This window comes from Felis catus, chromosome A3, assembly GCF_018350175.1.
Source record: "Felis catus isolate Fca126 chromosome A3, F.catus_Fca126_mat1.0, whole genome shotgun sequence".
NCBI lineage: Eukaryota > Metazoa > Chordata > Mammalia > Carnivora > Felidae > Felis > Felis catus.
Window position 1 is genome coordinate 17,991,404 of NC_058370.1, and position 15,304 is coordinate 18,006,707.

Here is a 15,304-nt window from a genome sequence, read left to right on the forward strand (position 1 = left end):
AAATTTTTTTTTAAAAATGTAAATCTGAAAACTTCATTGTTTCTGCAAATAAATCTTTGATGGCTTCCAGTTGTTCTTAAAATATAGGCCAAAACTGTACAGTCTAAAAGGCTCTACGAGGCTTCTGTCTCTAGCTTCACCTCATATCATTCTCCAAGTCCTTCTTTATAATGTAACCATTCCAGACTTGTTTATATCTTCCACTACACCATGCATTTTCTCACGTCCAAGTCTTTTCACATTTGTTCCTGAATCCAGGACACATTTTTTTTTTTATACTTCATATATCTAACTCCTACTTATCTCCCAAGTCACAAGTTAAATGGTCTTTTCTCAAGGCAGTGTATCTTTTTCCTTCCCATCCACACTTCGTGTCTTCTTCTTACACATACTTAGCACCTAGTACTTCTTCCTCACAGTGTTTATTGCAACTTGTAATCAGATACTTACTTGTGAGAATAGGTATCTAATGTTAGTCACAAATATTGGAACATAATGTGTACATGCTCCATGAGGACATGGACCATGTCTGTTTTGCTCATCCTGTAACACTAGTACCCAGCACAATGCCTGGCACATAGTGATCATTCACTAATCATCCATATAATCAATAGTGATCACATCAATAAATAACTGTTGATAGGCTGACCAAATGAATAAATAAATAAAGGAATAAGTGGGCTGTTGAGGCCCTAGCCAAGTCTTAGAGGAATATTAAGGCAGGAGCCAAAGCAACGTGGCAAACTAGACTATGGTGTCAGGGCTAATTCCCATTGTATTTACTAGGGTATCTCAATCTCAGAGAAGACAAAGGCATGAGTTATGGTAAGTGGGAAAATTATGTGAAAACTAGGGTGAGAACCAAATCCCCATCCTATACATAGGGCAGTCTAATGGGAGTAGAGTAAGAATTGTATGTACTACTCAGGTACCTAGGGCTTTTTGGTCAGGGTAGTGACACAACTTAACCTAAGTCTAACTGGATAATAATTAGCATCTACTAAAATACTTGATGCCTTGGACACTATACCTCTGAATTAGAGAGACATCCTATAATTTCAGCAGATGGTGAAAGGATGGATGTATAGATGAGACAGACTTGATCTACTCTTGAAATGGGGGCTATGAGTAGGTAAGTAGTTGTAGACATGAAGCATTTGGGTTTTTTTAGTGAGCTATGTGTTGTGGGGTGTGGTATGATATGGAGTGATGTCAAGAAAACAGAGTACTGAAAGAAAAGGCATACTGCCAGTAGCTGAAACCAGACTCAGCATTTTGAGAACTTGAAGCAACCTTAGAATACCCTGCCCACTCTACCAAATTGGCCTTTTCCAACCCTGTCTCTGTTATTTGATTCATGGGGAAATTGAGCCATAGAGAGCAGCAGTGACTTGCTTTATATTGCCCAGCACTGGCAGAGCTTGAGTAGAAGCAGGTCTCAACAGAATCACAACAGTTAGGATATTAAATTCTACTCTAAGGTGATATATACCTGTGTCCAGATTTGCCAGTCTGGAGTGGGGACTGGGCTGTGAGTGAAGCTAAAATGATAGGGAAAGGAAATTATATTGTACTGTCCCAGAATATATGACACATCTAGAAGTAGGATATAATTAATGGAGATAGAACAGAAAGTGTACCAAATGTTTCTCCTTTTCCCAAAGCTTTATATAATCTTGGCACAAAGAAAGTACTCATTTCCTGTTTATTGAATGGATTGGGGACTTTGGGTATGTGCACACTGGCCAGACTTCCCATATGTTGGGATGCAGAATGTCTAGCATGTTCCCAACTTGCTTGCTAACAATTCAATCACGCAGAAGGGCAAGAGAGTGACTTAGGACTTTGTTATTCTGTATCTAATTCTAACCAACAAAGACAAATTGGTTATGGAATTAGAGGTGTCAGGAATTTGGGAGAAAGCAGACATGTCAACATCATGTTTGTGAGAGCCAGGGAGAGTCAAGTATAATGAGACATGTGCTCCAGATTATAGAAAACAGCTTTTAATAGATGTGGGGTGGAGGAGGTGGTGTCAGAAATGGCTCACTTTCACACATGCAACTATGGAAAGGAAGAAGATTCTCAGAAAATTGTCACAAATGACCCAATGAAGGAAAGCAAGCAGTAGAAGAAACCATTGAAACTACCCATATTCCCTTTAATATGACCCATTTTACAGAGAACATTCCCACAGAAGGCAGGTTAGTGTTTTCACTACTGCAGGGATGAAGTGACCCAGAGGGAGCATGATGTGCTGGTAATATTTGGTGTTTTCATCTGGGGTGCTAGCCATAGGTGCATATTTACTTTGTGCAAAACGTGGCAAACTTGGGTGCCTGGGTGGCTCAGTCAGTTAAGCATGTGACTCTTGGTTTTGGCTCAGGTCATGATCTCATACTTCATGAGTTTGAGCCCTGCTGGGCTCCACACTGACAGCAAGGAGCCTGCTTGGGATTCTCTCTCTCCCTCTCTCTCTTCCCCTCCCCTGCTAACAGGCACATGCACTCAATCACACACACTCTCTCTCTCTCAAAATAAATAAAACTTTTTTTAAAAAAGATTCTTTTTCTCCCTCTGCCCCTTTCTCCTGTGTGTGTGTGTGTGTGCGCGCGCTCTCTCTCTCTCTCTCCCTCTCTCTCTCTCCCTCTCTCTCTCTCTCTCTCTCTCTCTCTCTCTCTCTCAAATAAAAACTTAAAGATAGAACACTTGGAAAATTGTAGTTAAAGTTAGTATACTTGTCTCTATGTATGTTGTACTTCAAATGAACCAAGTAATACCTCTTAAGTGTATTTCTTTCACAAATTATTTTTAAATGTTTATCTTTGCATGTTGTAGTAAAGATTGTACTTTGCTTTATTCCTTTAATATATTCTTACATGTACTATGCCATGTTATTATATGGTACTCACAATTATTTTTGGTTAGCTTCATAATATTCCACTGTGTGGATAGACTACAATTTCTTTACCATGCCTGTAGGGTTAGACCGATATGTGGAGCTACACTTTAACTTTTATAAAGACCATTGGAACCAACATCTTAGGATATAAACCTTCTAACATTTCAGGTTATTCCCTGAGAATAGATTCTTAGATGTGAAAAGATTAGATTGACTCTCTTTGAAGTTGAGATCCATATTTACCAATTACCCCCAGCAGTGAAACCTCATCAAACTCAAACTCTTGCCCGTTGCTGTATGCAATAATCTTGCACAATTGGCAAGTTTCCTAATAATAGCACTTGTAAAAATCTTTTTTCATTGTATTAATACAAAGTTGGAGATTCTTCTTACCATTCCTAGTCTCTTGGTATGGCTCCCACCCTGCACAGTTTCTGGGTGATGGTCATTGTGGTGGTTGCACAGCCATGTGAAGAAAGCTTTCAGTCCTCAGGAGCTTGTGCTTTCTGTAACCATCTCGGGCTTCAGCTCACTGACCCTTTAAACCAGAGAGCAGAAATGGAAGCCAGCAGGAGTTGAACATCTGCTCTTTCTCCAAGCTTGAAAACAAAAAATTAGTTGGCTCCCTTTTATCATCATTTTCAAGTTTTACCTCATTTGTTACTGAAGCTTCTTTGGCATCACATTTAGAGAGTTTTACTTTATTTTCATATTTTTATTCATAATTTTTCCTTCTTTCTGCCTTCTGGATGTACTTTTTTTTTAAATTTTTTTTTTCAACGTTTATTTATTTTTGGGACAGAGAGAGACAGAGCATGAACGGGCGAGGGGCAGAGAGAGAGACACAGAATCGGAAACAGGCTCCAGGCTCTGAGCCATCAGCCCAGAGCCTGACGCGGGGCTCGAACTCACGGACCGCGAGATCGTGACCTGGCTGAAGTCGGACGCTTAACCGACTGCGCCACCCAGGCGCCCCTGAATGTACTTTTTAAAAAACATTTTTCTTGGGGCGCCTGGGTGGCTCAGTCGGTTGAGCATCCGACTTCAGCTCAGGTCACGATCTCGCGGTCCGTAAGTTTGAGCCCCGCGTTGGGCTCTGGGCTGATGGCTCAGAGCCTGGAGCCTGCTTCCAATTCTGTGTCTCCCTCTCTCTCTGCCCCTCCCCCATTCATGCTCTCTCTCTGTCTCAAAAATAAATAAATGTTAAAAAAAATTTAAAAAAAACATTTTTCTTGAAATGTAGCATTCTTCAAATATCATATGAACATCTCAAATGAATACTTCATATATTTGCATCATTTCTGCATTTTCCAGTTTTTTAATAAAGCAATTGTTTATTTGAAAAAAGAGCACTTTTCAGCATTAAAGAATGTAAAGGAAACACTTGTCCCAAAGAACAAGTCATGTCAACCCAACCTTCTTTCTTTGAGAGAGTTCTTAGGCTGATAAATTGCAGGAGTGCAGTAGACAGAGCATGAGTATCTGAAGTGAATTTGACCCTATTCTCAAAATATTTTTGTGGAAAAACACAGCAGTAGGATCCAAGTGCATAAACAATTGAAGAGATGAGCAGTTAGATAACCACCACAAATTCTGATGAGCAATAAATGCCAGCCCGGAAGATGGATTCTGGTACATGTCATAGAGCTCTATCAGTGCCATTTTCTAGGTTATCACTTATACTAACGATGTGGATAAAAATATAGAAAAAAATATTTCCAAAAACGTGCATATGGTGAAGCATATGAGAACAAGCAATAGCAATCAGATCAAAGAAGATGGAAGTCAACAGTGGAAGTCAGTATATGACTCTGTACTTGGATTCCAGAAACACAACCACATTTATGTATGTAGGAGCAGGCAGGTATTTTTTTGTGGGGGTAAGGTTGATGGCACATTCATCATGATGACTGAAAAACTGGGATATTTGCTATGTTTAACAGAAGCCCAATATAACTAAGGAAAATAGAATATAGTGATAATCTAGATAATCATAAGACCACATGCAGACTGCTGCTTCATATTCTAGTCCCTTCTCATTAAGAGGGACAAACTGGAGGATGTCCTAGGATGAGTACCAGTATTGGTTCAAAGGACTTGAACTCTTATCATTGGAATTGTTGAGGAAGAAGAATGCTAGTGGATGTGAGAACTATCTTTCAGTATCCAGACATCTCTGCTGCACAAGCCAAGGGCAGACTTTCTGTGGTCTGAGGAACAGACTCAAGACCACTAGGGAATCATACTTGAGTTTAATCAAAGTGACAGTCTCTAGCATTCAGAGGTATGCTTAGAGAGAATAGACTCTGCTGTAGACATTACCATTTCTTCCTTCACTTAAGTTAGGTATGGCCACATGACTGCTTCTAATCAATGAAACTTGAGTCAAGCAAGTGTAGTTTCTGATACAAAGCATTTAATTGCCAGTGCCCAACTCCAGCATTCTCTTCTCCTGCCTCAGTGAACACTGAAGCCTTGTGTTAAAATGGAGGTGCCAGCCTTGGTCTCTGAGTGACTACAGTGGTTATAGTATTCCCCAACCACCACTACTACCCCACCTCAGACCGTCATGCACCTACATTGGACATGTTGGTTTGAGTGGGAAATATACCTTTACTGTTTTTTGCCCCTGCAATTCATGGGTTTTATATCTCTGCATAACCCTGATGCAATATTGTGATCTCTTATAAGAAATATATTTTTGGTCTTTCAGATGACCAAAGTATATTTCTCAAATGTATTTGGTCTTTCTTCATGGTTTCTGGTTCACAGCTTCCCAAACCTTAGGAATTTTCTCAGTGTCAATGGTATAAAGGTGTCCTTTGTTACGTTAATGAAGATGACTTTGGGACCCCACCCAAGGAGGATGCTAGTTACCAGGAGGATTAACTTTTGATTAGAGGTCCCACAGTCCCACCCCACCCCAACCTACTGGACCTCTGGAGAGAGGGTCTGGAGGTTGAATCAGCCAATGGCCAGTGACTTAGTCAATAATGACTATGCAGTGAAGCTTTCCATAAAAACCCAGAAGGACTGGGTTCGGAGACCTCTGGGTAGGTGACCACATGGAGTTTGGGGAGAGTAGCACTTCTGGAGAAGGCATGAAGGTTCTGCGCCCCTCCCCACATACTTCGCCCTATGCGTCTCTTGTATCGGGCTGTTCATGGGTTATATCTTTTTACAACAAACTGGTGATTTAGTAACCTGTTTCTCTGAGTTCTGTGAGCTGCTCTAGCAAATTAATTGAACCTAAGGAGGAGGTCATTGGAATCTCCAAAATGTAGCTGGTAAGTCAGAAGCACAGGTAACAGCCTGGAGCTTGAAACTGGCATCATTTGAAGTGGGGGATAGGGAGCAGTCTTTTGGAACTGAACCCTTAACCTGTAGAATCTGACGCTATCTCCAGGTAGATAGTATCAAAATTGAGTTGAATTCTGTGACACCCTGTTGATAATCTGAGGATTGCTTAATGTTGTGGAAGGGGAGGAACCACCCTCCCAAAACAGAATTGGGTCCAGGAACCCTCAAAGACCTGACTAACACAAGTGCTTTCAAGATGCAGTAATTTCTTATGAGTGAGCATTAGCAAGACACACGTTTGATTCTTGAGACCCATACACTTGCATTCCTTTTTGCCTTTTATTTTCATTGCTACACTATATTCAGATTGTTGCTGGGCATATTACTTAGTCAACTGGAATTTTCAACTGATTCTAGGGCCTCCTTGGAGATGATCCCAAGAAAGCACACTAAAATGATGATCTTCCTGAGCACACTCTTCTGTAACTCAACTGCAGGTCCAGTAATATCTCAAGTTTATGGGTCTTGTCCATTTGGGGAACAGCCAACAATAACTAGATAGTTTACCACCAAAGATTCGATCGCCATGCAAACATACACACACACAACATTACCCATGAAAACTGTGAGGTTCACCAGAGATCTCAGGGCCAGTGTAACTTTTTGAACATGAACTTTGCAGTTTGATTCTTACACATTCATATTGCCTGGGATCTTGTCTAGTATCTGTTTCAGTCTGTGCAGATAGATGCATTTTTTACTTATTATTTACTTACCAACATAGTTTCCGAAAGATGCTCTTGGTGCCATCTACTAACATATGCCACAGTGTACCCATCTAGTGTTATTATTAAAGTTGTCCTGTGCTGGGCAGTCATAGGATTTGATGTTTATAAGTGGTTCTGTCTGGGAGGCAGCTTATGAGGTGATGGGAGCCAGGAATTAAAAGGCACAAAATATGTACCTTGCCTGAAAATAAATGAAGAAATAGAATTAAAAAGTGATTCCTGGTGTGCCTGGCTAACTCTGTTGGTAGAGCATGTGGTTCTTGATCTGGGGGTTATAGGTTCAAGCCTTGCATTGAGGGTAGGGATTACTTAAAATCTTTAAAAAAAAAAAAGGTGATTACGATGGGGGAAGAAATGGAAAGGACACATTTCAGGTTGTAATTAAAAATACATATATAGACATATATACAGGTATACATATGTACATCTTTTCTTTATATAACAAACCAAACCCACAACTAATTAACTGGAACCTCACTTTTGTTGTTCACAGGAGACCAAAATCAACTGTGTTCGCCTGGCTACAAAAGGTATGTCGGCATGTCCTTGTCTGTCTTCAACCATTTAAGGATTTCTCCATCTAGCCACACAGGGAAAGTTTAGGCAACAATTACTAAAAATAAAAGAAAGAATTGTTATTTTCATTGGAGTCATTATACCTACAGTATATGTTAATAAATACCTACAGTGTATATTAATAACACAGTGCCAAAAACATAGTAAGAGCTCAAAAAATACTTGTTGAATCAGTGGATGGATAGATGGATGGGGATCGTGGGGCAGACAGACAGATGGACAGATGAATGGACTGGTACATTAATCAGTAGAGTGATGAATATAAATTTTCTTAAATATTCTTCTATATATTTTCATTATATTTGGGTTTGTGCTTATGTGGGTATTTTTTTAGCATGTCTGGTACACCTGTCTTCTGAGTTTTGTGCTTTTTTTCAGCTGGGTTTGGCTTTCACAAATGAGGTGATAGTGTCGGTGCCTTTAATAATGAGAAAACAAACACTGCATTGTTATGTAGTTGGCATTTTCAATACTTATCCCAAAAACTAAGGCAGCATTGTTCAGGCTCATCACTTTTTGTTTTCCTAATTATAATTGAATTGCCTGGCCCTTTCAATTGGTACATGTTTCTGTTTATTACTCTTTAAGAAAAAATCAATGAATGGTTTGTTATCATTTAACCTATTACAAGGTTGAATGGTTAGAAATCAGGTTTATCTTTTTGTTATAGGATGGATATTTTTAACAGCTATTCTCTCCATATAACCACACGAAAATTGGACAATTCTGTTGTCCCTTGCATTTACTGACAGTGTAATAGTTACATAGGATGCTTCCCCAGAGATGGCAATTATAAATATAAGTAGGCATATAATCATAGATATAAAACATAGACAAAGACGATGACCCAAGTGTGTATGTACATATGTGAGTATATACACGCATGCACAGTCATACAGAGGAAAACACATATATATGTGTGGGAAGAGGTAGAAGTGAGGGAGGGAAAGAGAGAGAGAGGAGAAGGAGGAGAATATGGCTATTTCACAAAATATGCACCAAGACCTATCACTCATGTCTTTCATAACTTTGAAGAAAACCAGCTCAATATGTAGGCTGAGAAGGAAAGATGATACAGGAGGAAGGAGAAGACAGAAGCACCAAGGACTCACTGTGATAAGAACCCCCTCTGATTTCACATAAGTCATGAGAGGCCGGCATGTCCCTAACTTGTTCTCTCTCAGGAACTCAGGCTACTGGACAGACAGAGATAAACTACTCTTTGTGAGGCAAGGAGAATTGATGGCCTGCAAACAAAAGTGACACAAATCACAGGCCTTAGAAGGCTTTCTCACTGAGGAAAACAGATAATCCAAGAGGAAGAGCATCATCAATTGGATAGCATTAGAGCTCCGGACAGCTGAGCGTCTGCTGCGTCCCGCTTAAAGGGGCAGCCGGGGGAAGGAAGGAAACGTACAGGGAGACCTCCTTCACCCACCCCTCCAGCTTTGACCTCTAGACAAGGGAGAGGTTGATGTGGTTGCTCTGCCCTCCATGGCGGGGGTGGGAGGATGTGGTATTCTAAGGATACCCTCTGGGACATAAGCCCCCCCAAAGGGTGGTTTGTTGGATCCTGTTTTCTAAACTGAGAATTGGGAACACATGGTTGGATGGACAAGAGATAGATATGGGAACTTTACAAGAGAATAATTAAAACTCTACTTCTGGGGCAACTTCAGGATCCACTGTCCTCATAGTCCTAGAGACCCAGCATGAAGCTCTTCTCCCTTCAGTACAGCTGCACTGGTCCTGAAAGAACTAGAGAGGAAAACATGTACCTCTTCTAAGCATAAGGACATGTCCTCACATTTGACTTGTAGGATACTGTCTTCCTTAGGGTGGTGTGCACATGTAACATGTGGATGTGTGGAGGGATGGGAACAAGTAAGTGAATGAATCTGGGTTCTCAGATGGCCGAGCCCTGGCAGGGCAGGAAGGAGTCAGGAGTCAGAGGTAGATTCCCAGCACTGACACCCTCACTTTCCAGGTCTGCGAGGGCCAGCCCTTCAGCCCAGACAAGTGGAGCTTTAGGAGCACCTTGAATAGGACAGAGAGCTGGACAGTGGAGAATGCCAGTCTCTCAGAGTCCCGGGGAGTTACCCCTCTCAGTGCCACCTCAGATAAGAGGATGCTTGGTGAGAAAAAAGCCAGGAAAAGACAAAGGAAAGCAGACCTGTGTTTGTTTGGTGTCTACTCCGTGCCTCACATTAGCTTTGGAGCACCTGGGGTTGATTAAGGGCAAACCCTGTCTAATTCCGTGCACTCTTCATGAGGACTCTGTAGCAAGGATCTAAGGCCGGGAATGAATATTCGGCCCATCTCTTTCTGGAATCAAATTTCCCCATTTTGTGGGTTTGCTGAAAACACTATTACTTTTAATAGAGAAAAATAAGATACTGGGAATCCCATAGGCTTTGGCAGTATCTAAAGTGCCAGTGACATATTGCACTGGCCATCTGGCTCCCTCCAAGCACTTGGCACTTCTCTGTCATCATGGCACCTTCCTCTTGGGGCTTCCAGTGGGCATCCAACCCCTGGAGTGTGATCACATGTGCAAACTCAAGGCCACTGCTCTGCTGATGTTTTATCCCTGACTCTGGTGACTCCTGATGGTGTCCGTGGTCACCTGTGTGAGTCCTGCAGAATAGAAGGGCTCCCAGGGAGAACGTAACAATCCCCAGCACTCAGGCAGGGTCATTCTGACCTGACCCCAAGCCCAGTGCCTCTTCTGTTAGATTCCACATCTGGCTCCAGCATGACGCTCTAACCCTTGTCTGTCTGCAGCATTCCTGTTAGTCACTTGAACTCTGATGCAGCACTGCCCAGTTTGGAGGGTTGCAAAGCAAGGGACCTAGAATAGTTTTCTATGGCTGCTGTACCAGAGTACCAGCAGCTGAGTGGCTTAACAACAAAATTTCTTGTCTCACATTCTGGAGGCTGGAAGTCTGAGGTAAGGTGTCAGTAGGGTTGGCTCCTTTGAGGACTGTGAAGGGAGGATGTGATCCATGCCTCTCCCTAGCTTCTAGCAATCTTCATTGTTCCTTAGTTTGCATCTTCACATGGCATTCTCCCTGTGGGCATCTCATATCCAAGTTTCCCCTTTTTTATAGGGACACTAGGTACTGTTAGATTAGGAGCCCACCCTGTTCCAGGTTGACCTCATCCTAAATTAACTAATTACATCTACAAGGACGCTATTACCAAATAAGGACACCTTCTGAGGCACTGGGTGTTGGGATTTCAACATATGAACTGGGGGATGGACGCATAGTTCAACGCATAACAGGACCCATGCATTTAAGGGCAGTGTCTATGTGGTTTCCACTGCAGCCTCTGATTGCTCATTATTCACAGTATAATCCCAGTGGCTTTTAAGGGTGTGCAAGGAGCAAGAACCAGCCCTGTCAGAGGGGGGCCCTGGCAGTGGACTGGTCTAGATTGGACTTCTGTTCCCTTGGGAAGTTTAGTCAGGCTGCTTTGGGCAGAGGAATTGCAGGTTCTGTGGAGGGAGCCCTGGGCAGCAGGTAAATACAGTAGGTGGTCCGCACACACCCAATGGCTGGGTCTGTGACAGCAGGACCCTACTCAGACCCTACATGATGGTGGAGCATCAGGTCCTGATCTAGTCAGGTTTCAGGGCCCTGAGCAGAGCCTGCTTTCTGGGGCAGGCACCAGCACTGCTGACTTCGAAGGTCTCTGATGAGGTGATCCTTGGTCTTAACCACTAACTTCCGCATCACATTTGCCATGGCAGAAGTTCCTGGCACATGCCTCGCAATCAAAAAATGCTCACTGAAATGAATAAATGCATTTGAAGCCGGCATCTTACTGCAGCAAGAGTCAGAGACCTTGAGAGTCTCAGTTGATCTCTCTCAAACTCCAAGGTGCCATGTTTCAGGTTATCCCCATCTATCCATTCACAGAACATTTTTTAAACATACCTACTGCCAGTGGTTTCATGATAAACCTGCTCTTTGTAAAAGAAAAGCCCGTATTTGTAGTCTTTGTTGATCTCCAAAGTACAAATATCCCCACCATGTCCAATATCAAGTTACCAATGGTTTAATAACTGGCTTGCAAAAAAGTCCAGAGTGTTTAACACCCGGGTCTAGCAAGTTAATACAAGCCAGCTCCGGCACACCAAGGCCTCTACCACCCAGTTTGTTAGAGGATCAGACGATATAATAAACATCTAAGTGTTGTATTTACTGCGAGGTGTTTTGGAAAAAAATATTGTCAATAAATGTTATTTCCTTTGTGTAATCTGCTCAGTCAGCATCTGTGAGCCGGGTACCTTGAAAGGAACTAGGGTTTTGTGCTGAATCAGCAGGCATGATGCCTGTCCTCAAGGAGCTCACGATCCAGTGTGGAAACAGACCTTGCATAAGTGATTTTGACAGATAATCATGGACTTATGATTATGATCAATGCTTCCAAATGGAAGTGAAATGTACTGAATGGGGGCTAAAGTACCGTTGGGGCCAAAGCTCCATGCAGTAATGGCATGTATGTTCCTGGGCCTTCATCTGGGGTTCTGTTTCTCTGGGACTGGTCCAGTATGGGAGATACAACCTTTCTATTACCTCCATCACTACCCCCTCTCACCTAAACACTGGGAATTGCACAATACCCAGACCAAGGGTAGGATTGGAAGGCCAGCTGACTCAGCATCTCAGACTGTGAGAGGAGCCATACCCCTGGTCCAAAGTCCCTGTTAAGAGTCAAGACTGTATGTATTTAGAGGATTGAGAGGGTAGGGATTTGCATATCACCAGGGGGCAATATTTATTTACAGAGTGAGGGCAGAACCGCAAATTGAAGGCCCAGCTAAGGGACTGTGGGGTGGGAGTTTGATATTTGCTAGTAGAAGGGTAGTTCTAGCATCAGGACAGGCTCACCTCAAAAGCCTTGAAAACGGTCTTTTTCATCGATGGAAGGGTCTTGTTGGCATTGCCCCAGATTCACATTCTTTTGTATCTTGTTGATCAGCCAGGGGTTGCCTGTTATTAACTTTGGCTAGAGATTTAGAGGAATTAGAATGTGAGTTCAACCATAGTGGGGAAGTGGATTTCATCGATGAGTAGATAAAGGCAAATAGGAGCTGTCTTAAGACAGATTCCCTGGAAGCAGAGCCTGAAGCAGGGATTTGGGTGCATTTAATGTATTGATGGAGGGCACTTGGAAGAAATCTATAAATCAAAGAGGGAAGTGGGATGGTAAAAAGAAAATGTTAAAGCAAGAATCTGTTCTCAGATAAATGCAAGCCTAGGCTAGATGCATGTGGAGTATAAATTTCTCCAAAGTTCTGCCTTGAAGCAAGAAGACCAGGTTTTCTGTGTCTCTCCCCCATAACAATTAGTCCTTGGTACTTTCCCCTTTCCTTACCCTTCTCCCTCCCTTCCATTTCTCAGGTGGCTCCAGGGGAAATGGTATCCCAGAGCCTTGGCCAAAGTCTCTGGAGAATGTCACAGGTGTGAGCCCTTAGTCTTAATACCCACAGCAGCAGGGGCACGGGGCTGTGGGGGGAAGGTTGGGTATGATACACTGACCTGCAAAGGGGATCTGGGAGTGGCACCAGTGGCCTCCACTGCACTGATCTTATTATAAAGAGGATGTGTTTCATCATCAGGTTGAGGGATAGCAAAAAGCTCATGGAATTGCCTCAATTTCAAGAGCTAAAAGAAAATCCTGAAAGCCCTGTGCTTGGCACACTCTACTCTGAGAATTTGTTCAGAGCTGCAGAGAGAAAACTTCAGCTAATGGGTAAATAAGCATTACATTTTTGGTTTAGAAGCAGAGAATTATTATTACTCATTCTCCGAAGGGAGGGCAGTATGAAGATAACAATGAGGCTTCATTTGTGTTGTTAAAACAGGAATTGTGAGATAGAGCAAGTAAGTGGGAGGTACATTTAGACCCATTAAGTAAGGTTTACCTCGTATTTGGAAGACAAGGGATGGGCTCAGTTTCAGAACCAGGTTGAAGATGGAATCTGAACATACTCAGAGACCACTCTTGGGAAGATAGAGCATGTAGAAATTTGCAATGAAAGTGCAACCTTAGACTTCCAAGGTTCTGAAGCTTAGGCTGGAGGGAGTGTGGGGGTGGGGAACTGCCTTTCCTGTGGAAGATGATTATCCTCTGTGGTGGAAGGTGCCCCAGGCTATAGCTGCTGAAGGAGGGACCTGAGCATCTGTTTGTGCCTTTCTGACTCAGAGCAGGCCAAGGGGAAAATGGTTTCTGATCTAGAACCATACCAGTCAGTTTCTCTTCCAGAAACTGATGTCCATTTCCACCCAAGTCTGTCCTGTCTTATTCTCCCCTGCTTTCCTCCATGCACCCCTCCATTCACTTTGCTACTTTCTCTTGCCCACACTCCCTGCCTCCCCCAGACTTGCCTGCATGATCTGGCCCCTTACTACCTTTCAGCCTCTCCCAAGCTTCTATCCTCATACTTGCTATATTCTTCTGACTTACCAAGTTCCTTCTAACTTCAGGCCCTTTACTCATCCTGCCCCCTCTGCCCAAAATTATCCAGCCACTGTATGTGCCTGTATAACAGATAAATATCTTTCTAACTGCAGCATAGACACACTTCCTCAGAAAGATCATCCTGACCTCCAATCTGATGTATATCCCCAACATTTTCCACCTGAAATCATACCCTGTACTTTTTTTCATAGCATTCATTTTGACTTGCAAATATGTACTTTTTTTTTAGTTTGCTTACATGTTTAGTGTCTATCCCAGCCACATTCCAAGTGTAGTAAAAGCATTTTGCCTATTTTGAGCACTGTTGTGTCCCCAGATTCTAGCATACTTTCATGCTCAGTAAAATATATTGAATGAACAAAGGGATAAATCAATGGATGGTCAATTGATTAATGGATAGATGGATGGATGGATGGATGGATGGATGGAGGCTAATAGGTTATTCTTTCATGGCCTCTTTTTTTTCAAATACAACCTATTTGTCAGCACTGTTCTCTTTCAATGTAGGAGTAAAAAGGAATGAGGTAGAGATCAACTATGTAATCTACAGTACCCACTCACAAAGGCCAGCCAGGCTCTGCTGGGGTATTTGCTATAACGGGGACCTCACTACTGGCCCAAAGAGTTCCTCCCACCATGGGAGGACACTTCATTTGGAGGGAGCCTCAATATCATGAGTCCATATTGGCTCCCCGTTATTTCTGCCTATGTGTCTTTGAGGCCACATAGATCCTGTCTGCCTTTCCTCCCTCCAGAAAATAAAATTTGCTTTCTCTGTGTCCCTCCGCCCCAATTAGGGTCAAGCAGGTACTTACTTGCCTGTCTGCCCTCTCCCTGTTGGAACCTCTCTGGCCACCAGCAGACAACAGCACTCCCATCTCTGGCACCAGCCAGGGAGGGAACACAGCTGGTTCTGCAGACTCCCGCTGGGTGCGCCCGAGTGGCAGTTAGAAAAATCAGCTTTGATTTGATTTGCAAACTGAGCCTAGTCATTGAGACAAAATAAATCCGGAAACCCATAAAGCCATTTGCAGAGTTGCTTTGCAGAAGACAGCCACAGTTTTAATCTAGTAAACACTCTCTAACGATCCCATTAAAACAGCCCCCTCAGAGTAGGTGCTGAAAGCTGAACTCCAGAATAATGAAGCATGAGATAAGGGGCCAATGTCACCAGTAGATCCATGCTGCCCTGTGGTGGTGATGGACTAAAACCATTGTCCCAATGGCAATAGGCAAGAGACGTGGG

General features: G+C 42.7%; 1 protein-coding gene across 14 annotated transcripts in view; it reads left to right on the plus strand.

Moving 5' to 3' along the window:
* The window catches only part of PTPRT (protein tyrosine phosphatase receptor type T), a 1,064,810-nt gene that overhangs the window by 845,765 nt on the left and 203,741 nt on the right, over positions 1-15,304 (plus strand). For all 14 annotated transcript variants that reach the window (XM_023251232.2, XM_023251237.2, XM_023251233.2 and 11 more), the window contains exon 13: positions 7,484-7,520. In XM_023251232.2, the coding sequence (XP_023107000.1) occupies positions 7,484-7,520 (37 nt within the window). The remainder of the gene's footprint in view (positions 1-7,483; positions 7,521-15,304) is intronic.